Here is an 18825-nt window from a genome sequence, read left to right on the forward strand (position 1 = left end):
TAATTGCAGATGCTTACTAATTCCTTTACTCATAATTCCATACGGTTACTAATTCACTTACTCGTAATCTCAGTCGGTTACTAATTTCTATTAATTATATTCTCACACGGTTACTCATTCATTCATAATTTCACTCGGTTACTCATTCCTTTATTCATAATCTTACTCAAGATCTTAACTCATTGACTCATTCATTATTTCACTCATTCACTCACTTATGGTCTTACTCGCTTACTCACCTTCTCACTCATAATTTCACTCGATTATTCATTCATTTACTCGTAATTTTAGTCGATTACTCATTCATTTACTCGTAATTTTAGTCGATTACTCATTCGCCTACCTACTTATAATCTCAGTAATTCACTCATTTACTCACTTATAATCTTATCCGTTCTCAAATTTTCTCACTCATAATTTCACTCAAACACTCATTCATTTACTCATAATCTTAGTCGATTACTCATTTGCCAACTTACAATCTCACTAGTTCACTCATTTACTCATTTATGATCTTACTCTTTCACTCATTTTCTCACTCATAATTTCACTCGATCACTCACTCATTACTCATAATCTTAGTCGATTACTCATTCGCCAACTTATAATTTCACTAGTTCACTCATTTACTCACTTATAATCTTACTCGTTCACTCATTTTCTCACTCATAATTTCACTCAAACACTCACTCATTACTCATAAACTTAGTCGAATACTCATTCGCCAACTTACAGTCTCACTAGTTCACTCATTTACTCACTTATAATCTTACTCGTTCACTCATTTTCTCACTCATTCATTTACTCACAATCTTAGGCGATTACTCATTCGCCAACTTACAATCTCACTAGTTAACTCATTTACCGAGTCATAATCTTACTCATTTATTCACTCGTAACCTCATGAAGTCACCAACTCATTTAGTAACTCGTTTACGTATTCACTGATTCATTATCTCACTCGCTCACTCATTCAGTTGCTCAAAGCCTCAAGATTTCGCTCACCTTTTTAATTAAGTGCTCTCTAATTTTCACTTATTCACTCACACTCTCAATCACTCATAATTTCGTTCTAATGTTTATTCACTTGTTCATTCAATCACTCTGTAATATTCCTATACGATCACACCCTTACTTCTACTTGCTTACAATTTCACTCAGTCATATTCTAAGTTGATGCTTCACTCATTCATTTGCTCACTAATCCTCCGACACATTTCTTTGCTTTCCGTAAACTAATCATGCACTTAGGCCTATTTGTTTTTGCTTCCTTGCGTAACATTCTGACATTTTCTCTTTCCATTCTATACACATACTGGTTTATGTTCTTGTTTCTCCGTGCTAGCATCCCGCTGTTTGAAAACACATAAATGATTTATAGGAGCGATACAGAGGCTTACTGTATAGTATAATACACATGCACCATTAAACCTTATTACGGAAAGACCATACAGCATTTCACATTAATACCAAAACCATTTCCACTTGACACCGCAACGAGAGAAAGACAGCCGTTTACATGAAAAATGTGATATTTATTCACATGACTTTTTCATACTGATTGCAGAAATATATTGTTGTGCTTCGTAATATTTGAAATGCATGCTAGCTGACTAATCTATAGGCAATTAATTTCACTAATACAACAAATACATAACAACCCAGTGGCTGCGTCCAGTATCACACTGAGAGATGTCCTTTTATTTGCGTTATAAATTATTATTCGAGTGTTTTATGCATTTCTATTGATAATATTAGTTTACACTCCAATTAAATATGAAATATGTTCTGTGTGTTACAGGAAGTAGACCTAAATAAATAGAGCACTTAGATTTGATATAATTTGTAATCTAAATTTTTGTTTTCAAGTAAAATTAGAAGTTTTAGAGCCATATATAATGAGTCTTTAGTAGCTTTACAAATTTTAATATTAATAAAACAACATTCTAATTTGTGCAATTGGTTGCAGTTCTGTTCAATACATCAACGTGAAGGGAAAATAATGAAGTCTTGTTTCCGATTGTATGTAGTATCTCCCCTTACCGCTTGAATTGCCATTTCAGCTGAATCGAAAAAGGTGGCTCTTGTAGTTTCAGGACGAGTTCAGTTAGTGTTTTGTTTCACAAAACAAATTGTCACAAAATTGCAAATAAATGTGTATATTGTATACGAAAATAACTATACATCTTAATTACACAACTTTTAACACTATATGACTTCGGAATACGTATTATGTGTCTTTCACGTGTTCAATTTTATATTATCTTGTTAACATGTTTCGGCCTGTTATTGGTCTTCTTCAGAACTGGTTGTTGCTGGTCTTGGCGTCTTTGTTTTGTTTCCTGTGGGGGTGTGTTTGTGTAGTGTATTGTGGAGTCAAAGAGTGTGTGTGTTCTGAAATTGAGTTGTGTGTTGAGAATTTCACTCACAAAAACACACCCAAATGAAATTCTCAACACACAGCTCAATTTCAGAATACACACACTCTTTGACTCCACATTACAATACATAAACACACCCCCACAGGAAACAAAACAAAAGGCGCCAAGACCAGCAACAACCAGTTCTGAAGATGACCAATAGCAGGCGAAACATGTTAACAAAGTAATATAAAATTTAACACGTGAAAGACACATAATACGTTTTCCGAATATTACTACTTTTAAAATAGAAAAAAAAACATTCCTGTAACTTTATCTCTGTCATCTTGTGAGAGTAACACTACCTTTTTCTTAGTCGATTATTTAAGGACGTTGTTTTGTTTTTTGTTTTTTACCTTGGGGATTTAGTGAGGTGAATTTTTAAAGGCAGGCAGAGTAACTATCTCATGCCCCCATGTTTTAGATTGCTACCAGTGCACTTCATTAGAACCAGGTACCCAGCTTCGAAGCCGTTAGCCCTGTGAACTTACAATATATTTATGTTCCCCTATTATCATAATTCAGGGTTGTTATCTAAGAAATTAGCAAGTTCTTTGTGATAGTAGAAGAGAAAGAGTGGGGGAAGGGAAGTGGTCCGTGGCCCATTTCTTTTAGGGCTCATCCCGACATTTGTCTATTGCTCAAGGGAAACCACGGAAAAACCTAGAGCAGGATGAGATGTCGTGCTGACGACAAGCCAATTGGCTATAGTGTGGTCGGAATATGTTCAGGTGGGAGGTTGTCATTTAATCATAATTTGAAGTACAAGTACATTAAAATACATATTGATTTGTTACAAAGAATTCAAGGCATCTATGCAGCATCAACTATTAAGCTATTTAATTTCGATGAAATGGTGATAGCTATTTGGTATTTTGCAAGAGAAAGTAAAGAATTCGCCGTGCAATTACCGGACATTCGCCTTATAATTGGAAAAAATCTCGTAAAAACTCAACTAGATAATCAGTCAAGTGGGAATCCAACCCATAACCGGACGTAATTCTTGATCAGCAGGAAAACTCGGTACTGTCAGAACTATGTCGGTAGCTTATTCTGTATTCCAAATCGATAACTTTTCGTGTCATTAGCAAGCGGACAATGTTCTTCTTTAGTATTTAGTTAAGAAATGTATTTGTATCTGAGTGCCAGTATTTCTTCCTTTAATTAAAACACGCACCATCAAGAGCTCTGTTAATGGGTTCATGTCGAAATTCTCCACAAACTAGGCACACAGCTATATATCCACAGTAGATAGCATATATAAAAAATGATCTGCCCTAACTACTATACGGATGTGAGAATATTTGAAACAATAGCGAAGCAGTAGTTGAGGTTTCATCCTCCGTGAATTCCTACCCTGTTACGAGATGAAGCAATGCCGCCCACACGAAACACTGCGCTACATCAGTAAGTACTATCTGTTCAAGGTTGGGGGATACTCAGTTCTTGGATAATCATTTATCCAAGCTTCAGTTCCGCAAGCTTAAGTTTAGCATGGACGGTTATTTGTCCATCTACTGTGGAGAACTCTGCGCACACTTTGAGGGGAAATTTTGACATCAGCTCATTAACAGTTGTTCTAGAAGCTTACTCCGCACTCGTGAAAGCTTTCATTTTAGGTCCCGCTGTAGTAGCACTCCAACTGCCGTCGATTCGACTATTTAAATCCGTAAAGAACAGCTTGATTATTATTAATCCTCCACGTTGGGGTAACAGAGATTTTCAGCTCTGTGTCATGCTAATCATATGACGGAGTCCTATTACTGGTAAATATCTACCATTGCTTCATAATCCTCCCAAAAATGAGGAAAGACCGTGCCAAAGAATTTAATCTTCTAGGGTAGACAATTATTTATTATTAATATTCTTTTATTATTATTATTATTATTATTATTATTATTATTATTATTATTATTATTATGATATTGTTATTATTATATTATTCTATTTGTATTTATTATAGTATTATTATTTACTAACTTACTTACTCATCATCATCTTATTTTAGATCTCACCGCGTAAAGATCTGGAGCTACATTCGAGAATAAGTTCGATTTACGCTTAGGCTGATGTCTGGTTGGACTTCTTTCTGCATATGTCATTAAAGAATAATAATAATAGCAATAATAATAATAATAATAATAATAATAATAATAACAACAACAACAATAAGGGTTCCTACTATATGGCGAATGTCAGATACTTCTATTGCAAATCCTCGGCCTCATCTCGTCAAATGCTATCTCACTGTCACCAAGGACAAGGAATGAAAGGTTCTTCGCTCACTCGGAAGCAAACATTCTCATGGGGGCAGATAAAAAAAAAGTTATTTTTTTCTTCCACCATGTTAATAATGTCAAAAACAGGTGCTTGTACAAATTTTGGCCACTGAGCTCAATTACGAGGGCCGTAAAAAATAAGTTTCCTTTGTCAGTTTACAGAAATAAAACACAATTACATGAAAAGATTCATTGCAACAGTTACAGCAATTGTTGAGCTATTTGCAACATATTCCCCACCGGAATTCAGACATTTGTAATACCATGGGATCAATTTTTGTATCCCTATGTCGTAGAAGTCTGCCGCCTGGGATCGGAACTAGTGTGTGACAGCCGTCTGCACCTCTCTGTTGATCTCATGGGATGACAAATTTCTCATTTTCAATGTGGAATATGTTGAAAAATAACTCAGCAATTTTTGTACGAGGCGCATCCAGAAAGTAAGTTTCCCTATTTTTTTTAAGAACACAAACTTTCAGGAAAGCATTTATTGGCAACAGGTACAGCAATGTTTCATCTATTTTTCAACATAGCCACCATCAGAATTGAGACACTTGTATCGTGGGATCAACTTTTGTATCCCTCTGTCGTAGAACTCTGCCGCCTGTGAATGGAACCAGCGTGTGACAGACGTCTTCAGCTCTTCGTCGTTGCCAAAACGCTCACCGGAGGACAGGAATTTCTTAAGGTGCAAGAAAACGTGAAAATCGCTGGGAGCAAGATGAGGACTATAGGGTGGAGGTGAAACAACTCCCAGCCAAATTCCGTCAAAACAGCTGCTGTGCGCAGAGCCGTATGTGGACGAGCATTGTCATGGAAGAGCACAACACCTGCAGTAAGCATTCCACGCCTCTTGTTTTGAATGGCACGTCGCAATTTTCGCAATGTTTCACAGTAACGGTCAGCGTTCACTGTTTCACCTCTTGGAAGGAAGTCAATGAGCAGAATGCCCTTTCTGTTCCAGAACACCGTGCACATCGCTTTCCGTACCGACAGCGTCTGTTTGAATTTCGTCCTAACAGGAGATCCACTATGCCGCCAATGCATTGACTGCTGCTTGGTTTCCGGGGTGAAGTGCGAAATCCAAGTCTCATCGCCCGTGAAGATCCTGTCGAGGAACTCGTCGCCGTCATCGTGATACCGTTGCAGAAATGTCAGTGCTGCTCCTAAACGTTGCATTTTGTGTTCGGGTGTCAGGTTTTTCGGCACCCACCTGGCACACACTTTTTTGAACAGCAGGTGCTTAGTGACAATCTCATGCAACAAGGATCGCGATATTTGCGGAAAATGGCTGCTCAGCTCCGTAATCGTGAAGCGACGGTTCTCCATGATGCACTGCCGCACCAGCTCAACACGATCATCATTGATGAGGGACGGTCGCCCACTGCGCTCTTCATCATGGACACTTTGACGACCTTCGGAAAACTGCCTACACTAGCGACGCACCATCTCCTTACTCATGATGTTCGGCCCATAGACCCGACAGAGCTGCCGATGAATTTCAATTGGCGCAATGCTTTGTGCATTAAAGAACTTTATCACCGACCGAACCTCGCAGGCGGCGGGAGAAGGAATAAGAGCTTCCATTTCGGACCACTGCTGCCACGCTACTGGCACCAGGCGGGACCTGTCCGGCTGGCATATGATTGATACGTCATAGATCTGTTACGCATGCGCAATTGACACGGCTAATTACGTTTACTTTTGAATGGGAAAAAATCGAGAAACTTACTTTCTGGATGCGCCTAGTATGTATCTGTTCCAATAAATTTTTCCAATGAAACTGTGTTTTCTTTCAGTAAACGGTCCCAGGGAAATATTTTTACGCCCTCGTAAATGTGCTCGAGTGGCCAACATTTGTATAAGCACTTGTTTTGATATTATTAACATGGTGGAAGAAGAAAAAAATAACTTCATCTGCCCCATGAGAATGTTTGCTTGTCAGTCGGAGCCATCATAACATTTTCAGGGACTGTATTATATAATTATATCGACTAAATGCAGATTAAAGGTACACACATTATAGCCTACTTATGAGGAATAAGAATTATTATTATTATTATTATTATTATTATTATTATTATCATTATCATCATCATCAACAATAATAATAAATTATGCGACATACGCTGCTGATTTCCGGTGTTTTAAAAGCTTACAATACCCCTGTAGCTCACGGTTTGTACTTCCATAATAACTCTTTGATCTTTATTAATGTTTACTTCTAACAAAAACTATCAGAAAAACAAGAAATATAAAAAGCCGCAGGCACAAAATGAGAGGGGAATTCTTCATGTAGAGAGTAGGCAGCGAGTGGGCGGAACTGGTGATCGGCTTCTGACCTGACTTGTCGGTCCCGGATCACGAGGTAGCCTTTGAAGTATTATACATTATTGCCAGTACCTGCAACGGTATTTCACAAATATGTAATAAGCTAGTTTTATTACGACAATTTTATGCCCCAAATCCGAAACAAATGCTGCATTTTCATTGTTCATGGTGAATGGTAAAGTAGTGGTTATTACAGTATGTTCTATCGTTACAGCATTTGTACTACGTACATCGCAACATAACTGAATATAGTAACTCACTAATAATAATAATAATAATAATAATAATAATAATAATAATAATAATAATAATAATAATATTCTTTGTTCCACATTATTTATTAATATATAAAATATTTAGTTCATGTACAATATTTTCTCTTTATTTATTTATTTATTTATTTATTTATTTATTTATTTGTTTATTCATTTATTTATTTACTTATTCATTCATTTATTCATTTATTCATTTATTTATTTACTCTATTTATTTATTTATTCGTTTTTTATTTTATTTTACTCTTCTTTTATAAATCTTCTTTATTACCATATTATTTTCGAGCTTAATAGTCTATTTTCTAATTCAATATATTTATTTATGAATCCTGCTGAATTGATTAATGGAGAAATTATTTTGTTTGTTTTTCTTGGTTTACCATTTATTTATTTATTTATTTATTTATTTATTTATTTATTTATTTATTTATTTATTTATTTATTTATTTATTTATTTATTTATTTATTTATTTATTTATTTATTTATTTTGTTTTGTTTTGCTTTGCTTTGCTTTGCTTTGCTTTGCTTTGCTTTGCTTTGCTTTGTTTATTCTTTTATAAATCTGCATTATTACCATATCATTTTCGAGCTTAATAGTCTATTTTCTAATTCAATACCGGTGTATTTATTTATGAATCTTGCTGATTAATGAATAATTTCTGCATTATTTTATAATGTATTAATTCATATTTTCATATTTTACTTTCTTTTATGTCTTTTGTTGGTAATTCATTTGCCAGGTAACAAACAGGATTCATGAGGATTTACCGTCACTTATGGAGCATATTTCCGAAGACATTCTGAGCAAAAAATGCCATAATATAAACATATGTCCTAATCTCAATATTTTCAGAGTTACACTAATTTGAAGTTTTTTTTGTAAAATACCATTATGCTTTAGTTTTAAGGGTAAAAAAAATATTACAGATAAAGAACGAACTATTCAGGAGTATCATTTCTTTAATTAGGTAGTATTCGATTTTTAAGTACAATATTACATTTTTCTTACACATTTATCACAATTGTTACAAATCACGCCACTCTTGTAAATTCTTTAAGACTGTATATTAGAATGCATAATTAAACTGTAAAGAATCAAGTTCAAAAAGTTGTATGATTTGTAACAATTTTTGTGATAATTGCGTAAGAATGATGTAATTTTTAGTTAAAAATTGAAAAACAAAACTTGTATATAGCAATTAACAACACATTTTTAGCCTCAGAACACTAGCTAATTAAAGAAATAATACTTTTGAATAGTTCATTCTCTATTTATAATATTCTTTTACTCTTAAAGATATTTTCCTAACAACTTCAAACTACCGTAACGCTGAAAATATTGAGAACAGGACATATGAGTATATCACATTTTTTGCTCCAGAATGTCTTCGAAAGTAAGCTCCGTAAAGGCGGTAAATCCTCGTGAATCACCCTGTATAAAGCTGCTCCAAGACCTTGCAGAGCAGTATGTAGAAAAGTAAGGATAGAGCTTAAGAGGATGTTCCAGGACATTCTTTATCTAATAAATATTTCCACCATTTTCGTGCAAAGGAATTTTTCAAATTCTCAAACTCAAGCAGGCCTAAAGTTACAGTATAATTGTCATCTCAATAAGCACACTACAGGAATGTACAATGAAGAACACATATTTGAAAGTTCTGGCTTTGTGGAAGTAATGACCGCCCACATTGCAGGATGCAGAAGAATGCTAATTTTCTAAAAATAAAAAATAAAAATAATAAACCTTGTTGTCGGCCTGTTTGGCGAGTTGGTATAGCGCTGGTCTTCTATGCCCAAGGTTGCGGGTTCGATCCCGGGCCAGGTCGATGGCATTTAAGTGTGCTTAAATGCGACAGGCTCATGTCAGTAGATTTACTGGCATATAAAAGAACTCCTGTGGGACAAAATTCCGGCACATCCAGCGACGCTGATATAACCTCTGCAGTTGCGAGCGTCGTTAAATAAAACATAACTTTTAACTTTAAACCTTGTTAGAAACTATTCACAGTAATCCACAAAAAATCGTCTGAAATTTACTGAAGAAGTAGAATTTTCCAAAAGTTGGTGAATGATTATTTCATTCATATGACCTGTCCGACAGTATCGTACAGTTTTTCTCAAACATTTCGTTTCTGCTGATTACTAGTGATGGAATATGAATCAATTCAATCCCTATAAACGATAAAGAAAATACAGTTATCTTGACTGCATGATATAATGGTGAAAGGAACAGAGTAATTAACATAGTTTCTTTGCTTTCTCAAATTTGGAAAGTAGGTAAGTGATTGTCGTTGTTCTTCTGTCGCATCCGCGTACGAAAAACAAATTCTGGTTTTTAACTGTAACAACTTCAATGACATTATAATCTTAGTACGTTAAATTTACAACAAAAACGAGTAATTAAAATTTGTTTGAAGAAACGTTTTGATTATCCAACTAAATTAATTTATTCTGAATTTAATGTTTTTAATATTGATCAAATTTATAAATATACTCTGTTAAAATTTTATCATCAAAATTATAATATGTTTATACTGCAGACACACATAATCATGACACAAGAAGAAATAATAATTCAACATTAGTAGAACCTAAATGTTTCACATCTGCTGGTCTAAAGCATAGCATTAGTTCTGTAGCTAAATTACATACAGAATTTCTAACATGTTACCCACTAACATATAGGCCTAACAAGAAAATTAGAAACGTGTTAATGTCCTCAATTTGATCAAATAAATTTATAGCCTATATGTATGAATTAATCGGCCTATATTCTATTTGTATTCTATAATTTCGGAATATGTATATATTTTTGATCAATTGAGCAGACATTGTAGCCATCGATCGCCGGAATCAAAGAAGCCTCATTCTTGACCCCACTGTCCGTTTCGAGAAGGATGATCAACAGGCCAACAACGTTGACAATGAAAAGAAGTCTATTTACAATCCATGTATTCCTCACTTCAGTGAGAGATACAAAATGAATATTAATATACGGGAAGTGAAAGGGCTTCTTTTTGGCGCTAGGGGAACTTCATTTAAGTTAACCAAAACCATTCTCCTTTCTATTAAATTTTCTAATGAGGACATTAACAAAATTTGTCTAATGGTATTGAGAGATTCATTATCCATTTTACACAGTCACTTGTATAATAGTATGTATTTTTTTTTCACTTCATCTCATTACTCTTCAATGTCTTTTCATCTCGTGTTTCTCCGAACTCAAATTGTACTTCATTTTTAAATTTATCATTGTTCCGTATTCTCTCCGCAATCATATTGTATTTTTCATTTAACCTCTGCTTTGTATTCTGGATCCTAGTGGTCAGCCGTAGATATCGGCCAGATGTCCCAAATTGTGGAAATTGTTGTTGTCTCTATGTTAATATTATATTATGTAATTTCATTGTAGCTGTAATTATATTTTTAGTTGTTATTTTATTTTATTTATATAGCCTATTCATCTTATATTAATAATATATCTTAACTGCGACCGAACACGAGCGCTGCTCATTCAGTCCTCAAATTTTATCCTCTTTTTACATTTATGTATTATTTTATTTCCATTTCTCTTGTTGTAACTATATTATAGAAGTCCTGTAATTAAAAAATATTAGGTAATTGCATTGCGCCTATAATGTGACATTGTAATCCATAGCCGAATACTGACGCAACTATTTGGTTGCCAAGAGTACATAATAAATGCACATTTTGCGTTTTATAAAGTTGTGTACTACATTCTGGCTATCCCCTGTTGTAACGGCTATATCATTCTTTCACATACAGTGTTATTCGTTAATCCTTTGCGACACAAAATTCTGAATCTTACGCCAATGTTTGAGCACACGCACAAATAACTCTATTCATTTCAATCGAACATTCACTCGTGCATTCAAATCCTTGTCTTTCAGCTTCACTGGTCGTTTCGCCAGAACGCTTTTATTTGTCCTCGTCTGGCAATCTACTTCTGGCCATGTCAATAATTCAAAATACATTTCGGTCGTGAAACACTTCCTGTGTTCAGCCTTGTTTTGGAGAATTGTTCTTTTTTTATTCAAAGACTTTTATAACTGCGTCCGAGTTCGAAAGATTTAAATAAGTAAGAGAACGGAAAGAGAGAATAAAAAAGAAAATAAGAATGAATGAAGAGGGAGAGATATCAATGGAATTAAAAATAAAGTGTGTGAAAGAGGAAAATGAGTAAATGAGAGAATCAAAGAGAAGGAAAGAAAGAAGTCGACGTAACAAGGAAAAAAGATTTCAACGAAAGGAGGAAAGAAGAAAGTCAACGAAACGAGAAATGAAGCAAATAAAACTAATTAACGAAAGAAAGGTGACAATAAACGAAAGAAGGAGGGAAAGAAGACAATAAAAAATGAAAGAAGAAGACAATCAACAAATAAAAGAAAAAAAGAAAGCACTCAACAAAAGAAGGAAAGAAGGAAGACAGCAAATAAAAGAAGGAATGAAAAAAGACAACCAATAAAAGAAAGAAAGAAAGAAGACAACCAACAAAAGAAAGAAAGAAGACAACCAACAAAAGAAGGAAAGAAAGAAGACAATCAACAAAGGAAGGAAAGAAAGAAGACAGCCAACAAAAGAAGGAAAGAAAGAAGACAGCCAACAAAAGAAGGAAAGAAAGAAGACAGCCAACAAAAGAAGGAAAGAAATAAGACAACCAACAAAAGAAGGAAAGAAAGAAGACAGCCAACAAGAGAAGGAAAGAAAGAAGACAGCCAACAAAAGAAGGAAAGAAAGAAGACAACCAACAAAAGAAGGAAAGAAAGAAGACAGCCAACAAGAGAAGGAAAGAAAGAAGACAGCCAACAAGAGAAGGAAAGAAAGAAGACAACCAACAAAAGAAGAAAAGAAAGAAGACAGCCAACAAGAGAAGGAATGAAAGAAGACAGCCAACAAGAGAAGGAAAGAAAGAAGACAGCCAACAAGAGAAGGAAAGAAAGAAGACGGCCAACAAAAGAAGGAAAGAAAGAAGACAGCCACCAAAAGAAGGAAAGAAAGAAGACAGCCACCAAAAGAAGGAAAGAAAGAAGACAACCAACAAAAGAAGGAAAGAAAGAAGACAACCAACAAAAGAAGGAAAGAAAGAAGACAACCAACAAAAGAAGGAAAGAAAGAAGACAGCCAACAAAAGAAGGAAAGAAAGAAGACCGCCAACAAAAGAAGGAAAGAAAGAAGACAGCCAACAAGAGAAGGAAAGAAAGAAGACAGCCAACAAGAGAAGGAAAGAAAGAAGACAGCCAACAAAAGAAGGAAAGAAAGAAGACAGCCACCAAAAGAAGGAAAGAAAGAAGACAACCAACAAAAGAAGGAAAGAAAGAAGACAACCAACAAAAGAAGGAAAGAAAGAAGACAGCCAACAAAAGAAGGAAAGAAAGAAGATAACCAACAAAAGAAGGAAAGAAAGAAGACAGCCAACAAAAGAAGTAAAGAAAGAAGATGACCAACAAAAGAAGGAAATAAAGAAGACAACCAACAAAAGAAGGAAAGAAAGAAGGCAACCAATAAAAGAAGGAAAGAAAGAAGAAAACCAATAAAAGAAGGAAAGAAAGAATACAACCAATAAAAGAAGGAAAGCAAGAAGACAACAAACAAAGGAAGGAAAAAATGAGACAACGAACAAATGAAGGAAAAAAGAAGACAACGAACAAATGAAGGAAAAAAGAAGACAACGAACAAAAGAAGGAAAAAAGAAGACAATAAAAAATGGAAAGAAAGAACACAGTCAATAAAAGAAGGAAAGAAAGAAGACAACCAATAAAAGAAGGAAAGAAAGAAGCAACAGAATAAGGAAAGAACGAAGACAACCAACAAAGGAAGGAAAAAAAGAAGGCAACCCACAAAAGAAGGAAAAAAATAAGACAACGAACAAAAAAGGAAAAAAATCAACAAAAAAATTGAAAGAAAGAAGACAACCAATAAAAGCAGGAAAGAAAGAAGACAACCAACAAAGGATGAAAAAAAGAAGACAACCAGCAAAAGAAAGAAAGAAAGAATACAAACAATAAAAGAAGGAAAGAAAGAAGACAACCAACAAAAGAAGTAAAAAATAAGACAACCAACAAAAGAAGGAAAAAAAAAGACAATAAACCAAAGATGGAAAGAAAGAACACAGTCCAAAAAAAAAAAAAAAAAACCATACATGCGAAATTTGATCATGGAAAGCTAATAGTTGCATATTAGGTGGCTCAGACTTTAGACTCGTTTGTCTGATGATCCGAAGCTGGTCTATGGCGTGGGTTCGATTCTCTCTTTGGCTAATTATCTGAATGGGTTTTTTCCCCGACGGTTTCCAAACACTAAGGCGAATGTCAGGTGAGTTCTCGGCATCAATTCGCAAAATAGCATCTCGTTTTCACCATCACCATCTACACTGTTTAAACTAGTATTCGTTAAATAACATACTAAAAATTAAATGCACATGTTCACAAGAAAACTGTTAATGAACTCAAATCCAAACCTGTCCTCAAACTGCGAACATAGATATGAACAGCAGACAAACAAATATAAAATATTACACACAAAATAGAATATAATGTCTTATTTCTGCTGTCAGATTAAAGCCTAAGTAAAATATCGAAAAATTGAGTATTTCCGGTCTTTCGTAGTGCAGTGTTGGCATAATATATTGCATGCACGATTTTGCCTCGTGACACGTTAGGAATTCATGGAACAATGTAACTTAATTACTTTTTCCAAGTACTTACTATTGCTTTTTAATGCAACATTCCAAGTAAGTTTTCGTACTCTTGCAGTTAGTATGGCAGCTAATTTTTATGTATGTCTATCTAGAAAAGAGAGAGAGAGTGTGTGTGTGTGTGTGTGCGTGCGTGCGTGCGGGCGTGCGTGCGTGCGTGCGTGCGGGCGGGCGCGCGCGCGCGCGCTTCGAAATGATCTCATTATCAGTTCATTGTCTATGAGATTTTAACACGAAAAGTGATAACATCAATAAAATACTGGACGTTAAATCTTTTGAAAAATTGAGCAAGCCATCTTCCTTATATGATGAAGGATGGGTGAAGCAGAGAAAAATTCTCTCCGGCACCGGAATTCGAACCCGGGTTTTCAGCTCTACATGCAGACGCCTTATCCACTAAGCCACATCGGGTTTCATTTCCGATGCCGGATTGAATCCTCTCAGTTTAAGCTCCGCCTCTTAGTTTCCCTTCAGTGGCCAACCCTCATGCATTGTGTCATAGATGTGTGACAGTGGCACAATGTCCAACACACTAATGTGCATTATGAGTGACTAAGTGGCCGGGATCCGACGAAATGAGCGCCGTCTTAAACCACTAACAATAAGTATCGAAGTACATATGATATTTCCGTGCAGAAATTCTGCGTTATCTTATGATGAAGAATCGGTGGAGCTAAGAAAAATTCTCTCCGGCACCGGGATTCGAATCCGGATTTTCAGCTCTGCGTGCTGACGCTCTATCCACTAAGCCACACCGGATTCCAATTCCGATGCCGGATTGAATGATTCCACTGATCCTTTATCATATGATAACGCATAATTCCTGCACGAAAATATCATATGTACTTCGGTACATCGCTATACATCTTTCTTATGTTTGAAGCCACTGTGACCGAATTAGAAGTCATTACAATATTAAACCACACTCGCATACTCGCATAAAAGACTCGGAAACTAAAAAGAAATATATAAATAGATTCCATGTCGCAATTCTTACAACCACATCTTCAATCATCCGACTAGACTGCAGTAACATCATCACATCTCTTCCCTCACAGGATAAATAAACTACTTGAATATAAGGAGATATAATATACTGATATACTGATAATTAGGGGTGGATTTTAGCATATTTTGCACGTTTTATTCCTTACTTGCAAATCATATGCTGCCGTTTCAAGTTATTTACAACCAAAAGTGAAGATTTTATAGTTTATATACATATATATCATTCATTCATTTCGTAAATAGGCCCTGAAAGGCTTTACACTTTTGGCTTCTTTCTCCTCAGTTGGACTTGGTGAAACAAACAGAGGAAGGCGACGTAAGCAACTACCAGGCAAATGGCGAGTTCGACCTGGTCAGTTTCGACGCGATCCGTCACGTCGAGTTCTACTCGTGCTGTCCGGAGCCTTACCCCGACATCACGTACGTGATTCGACTCCGGAGGCGACCCATGTTCTACGTCTTCAACCTCATCCTGCCCTGCATCCTCATCAACGGCATTGGTAAGCAGCTTCCATTGTGATATGGCATTCAACTGGATTTACATTTGAATTCACTGCAGGAATCTAATGTAACGCTGGTAGAGCGGGTTGCATCTCGGACGGAGAAAACGATTTTTTTTCTTTTCCGCCGTAAATCTGAATTCAGTCAAGTTGCTGACTTATCAAATAGAGCTAGAGCAGTCTTCCGACGGCTTTTCACCAAAAGGAACATGCGTTCGATTCCCAGTCGGTGTTTTAAGATTAAAAATAAAAAATTCGGTATCATGTACAGTAAATGACACATATGTTCTCATTGCGTGTTCTATGCATGCCGCAAAAACTCAGTTCTTTTTTTCAATGATGATGGATTAGTGGAACAGAGAAGAATTCTCTCCGACACCGGGATTTGAACCCGGGTTTTCAGCTCTACGTGCTGACGCTCTATCCACTAAGCCACACCGGATTTCCATCGCGATGTCGGATTGAATCCTCTCAGTTTAAATTCCAACTCTTGGGTTCCCTCTAGTGGTCTACCCTCATGCAGTGCGTCATAGATGTATGACAATGGCACAATGTCCACACATGTGCAGAGGTGCACTCGTTATGAGTGACTAAGTGGCCGGGATACGACGGAGTAAGCGCCGTCTTAAATCACTAAGTGATTATTATTCGCATATCATATATTATTACGATGTACCGAAGTACATATGATATTTCCGTGCAGAAATTCTGCATCATCATATGATGATGAATGAGTGGAACAGAGAAAAATTCTCTCCGGCACCGGGATTTGAACCCGGGTTTTCAGCCAAGGAACCCAAGCGGTGGAACTTAAACTGAAAGGTTTCAATCCGATATCGGGATGGGAATCCGGTGTGGCTTAGTGGATAGAGCGTCAGTACATAGAACTGAAAACCTGGGTTCGAATCCCGGTGCCGGAGAGAATTTTTCTCTGTGCCACTCTTCCATCGTCATATGATGATGCAGAATTTCTGCACGGAAATATCGTATGTACTTCGGTACATTGTAATAATATATTTTTTTCAAGTTGTCAATGTTATTTCTGTTACAGATTATTTTTAGAATTGATATTTATAAAACATACGAAAATATAGATTACTTTTAGAACTGTTGTTTATACAACGTACGAAATTTAAGACATTTACTGTGCACCCAAATATTAATACATACGAGTAGCCTCTAAGTTCTATATTGCACAGAAAATAAATTTTTGTAATCAGAAAAGGTTAGAAATCTGACTTAAATTATAAATTGCATGCATTATGTGACTATAAATTATATTCCGTAAATTCCCATGATACAGTTCGTTATACAGGGTGGCAATGAAATAATCATACAGATTGAAAGGACAATAGAGTACATTTAAATGAATAGAAAACATACATTACATTTTGCACGGTTAATTAGAAAACTGACTTGGAAGTTTCAGCAGTCTGGCAACGTAGCCGCTAACACACTGCTCTTTCTTCTCGTAATACAGATGTAAGAGATCAACGAACTCAGGTCTGCCTGCTTAGTGAACTACCTTCAGTCTCCCTTTCTGGCTACAATGTTGCAAGCTGGTCGCATGGTCAGTGACTTCAAAGTAGTGGTTTATATTAAATTTACACAACCACTGCCTACGAAATTGAAATACGACCGAGAAATAAATTATCCCTTATTAGAATTTCCATCGGTATGAACAAAAGTCACGATCCTAATCGCAATAGTTGCCGAATGAAAGGGTGTTAAACATTTGGGAAAAACTTTTTTTTTCTGCGAAAACTAACTTTTCGCCAATATGTTACAACGCTTTTTTTCTTGCATACGAGATGCGCTTTCGTTCTGAAAACCTGTACATATATAGATCTGACCTCCTTTAATGAGAAGCCATCAGCTAAGCCACGACTAGTCCACTTCAGAAATGTACTTAACAGAAATTATTTACGTAATATATTGCGACAGTCTCTGATCACGTGTATAATCTACTCCATTGGGTCTGAAAGCTAAAACTAAATAATGTAGTACTACTCAATTTTCTAAGACTCTCTTCTTAAGCGAATTACAACATGGACGAATATTAATGGAAAAAGAACAGAAGTTAATCTCGTATTTTCATCCTACTTTAAATCTGACTAACGAAGCGTCCTCTTTTTTTTGTCATGCAGGTAATATAATACTCAATGTGAACCTGTATTAGCGGCATTCATTAGTAGATTTATTTTCGAAACATAATATTGTCATGGATACGGTATTGATTGTTTTTTTTCTGAATAGATAACATAAAATTTCAGATGGCGTATTTTTTCTGTGACTCTTCACAATATATGTTTCACCTAACGTTAAAACTGAAAACAGACCCATTTATATCCATTTTTGTTATAAAAATGTTACGGTCAATGTATAGCCTATTTCTAGTAATACTTCTTTCAACCAAGACCTGTATGGACAGCTTATGTAAAAAAGAAATTGGTAAAAAAATTAATACCTCAGAGTGATAACACAGTCTAGTACAGACGTCTCCAAAAGCGTACTCGCGAGTAAGCCCCTGAACGGAACCGAAGCCATTATGTAATGAGCGCGCTCCGCCTCACCCATCTCCACCTGTACTGTACTCAATGTTTATGCGCAAACGAAAGCAGTGGTGGATTGCCATTATCATTGTGTTGGTTGGCGTGTTCCACCTTTTCACAATGTCTTCTAATCATGGACGTAGTACATTCAAGGATGAATAGGAAGAGAAATTTTTTGTGTTAGTGGGGAGAATGTGAAATGCTTAATTTGTTTGAAAATGCTTAAGGGTGTGTTAAAATTCAACATGCAACGACAATACTCGACCCTTCACAAAGAATATCATACAATTATACGTATGTTGGATATGTGAAAATAATTTATTTTGGGGCGTCTGTATAACTGTTGGTTATACATAATAATCGGATGCAACGACAATACTCGACTCTTCACAAAGAATATCATACAATTACAGATATGTTGGATATGTGAAAATAATTTATTTTGGGAAGTCTGTATAACTGTTGGTTATACATAATAATCAGTATTTTACAATACGTTTACACTCAGTTCCGCATGACAAACATATGTTTTTCCTTTAATTTTGGGTGAAATGCGTAGGCCCACAAATATTTTGATAAATATAAAACAAGAAAATACAAACACAAATCACACACGTGTCCTCAGTCTTAAACAGAAAAAGCTTCTTGCTAGGTATGTTCTAGCTTGAAACATTGGAAAATCAATGAAGCCCTTTACAGAAGCATCATTTGTAAAATAGTGCATGCAGGACGTTACTAAAATAC

At 35.6% G+C, this 18825-nt stretch overlaps 1 protein-coding gene across 5 annotated transcripts in view; it reads left to right on the forward strand.

Annotated features, from left to right (window-relative positions):
* LOC138697829 (neuronal acetylcholine receptor subunit alpha-10-like) overlaps nucleotides 1-18825 on the forward strand; it is a 562189-nt gene that overhangs the window by 511102 nt on the left and 32262 nt on the right. For all 5 annotated transcript variants that reach the window (XR_011331620.1, XM_069823382.1, XM_069823380.1 and 2 more), the window contains one exon: nucleotides 15313-15529. Coding sequence is in view for 4 of the 5 variants with exons in the window: in XM_069823382.1 (XP_069679483.1) it covers nucleotides 15313-15529 (217 nt within the window). In the remaining variant the exon portion in view is untranslated. The remainder of the gene's footprint in view (nucleotides 1-15312; nucleotides 15530-18825) is intronic.

Source organism: Periplaneta americana, chromosome 4 (assembly GCF_040183065.1).
Source record: "Periplaneta americana isolate PAMFEO1 chromosome 4, P.americana_PAMFEO1_priV1, whole genome shotgun sequence".
In the NCBI taxonomy this organism is placed as follows: Eukaryota; Metazoa; Arthropoda; class Insecta; order Blattodea; family Blattidae; genus Periplaneta; species Periplaneta americana.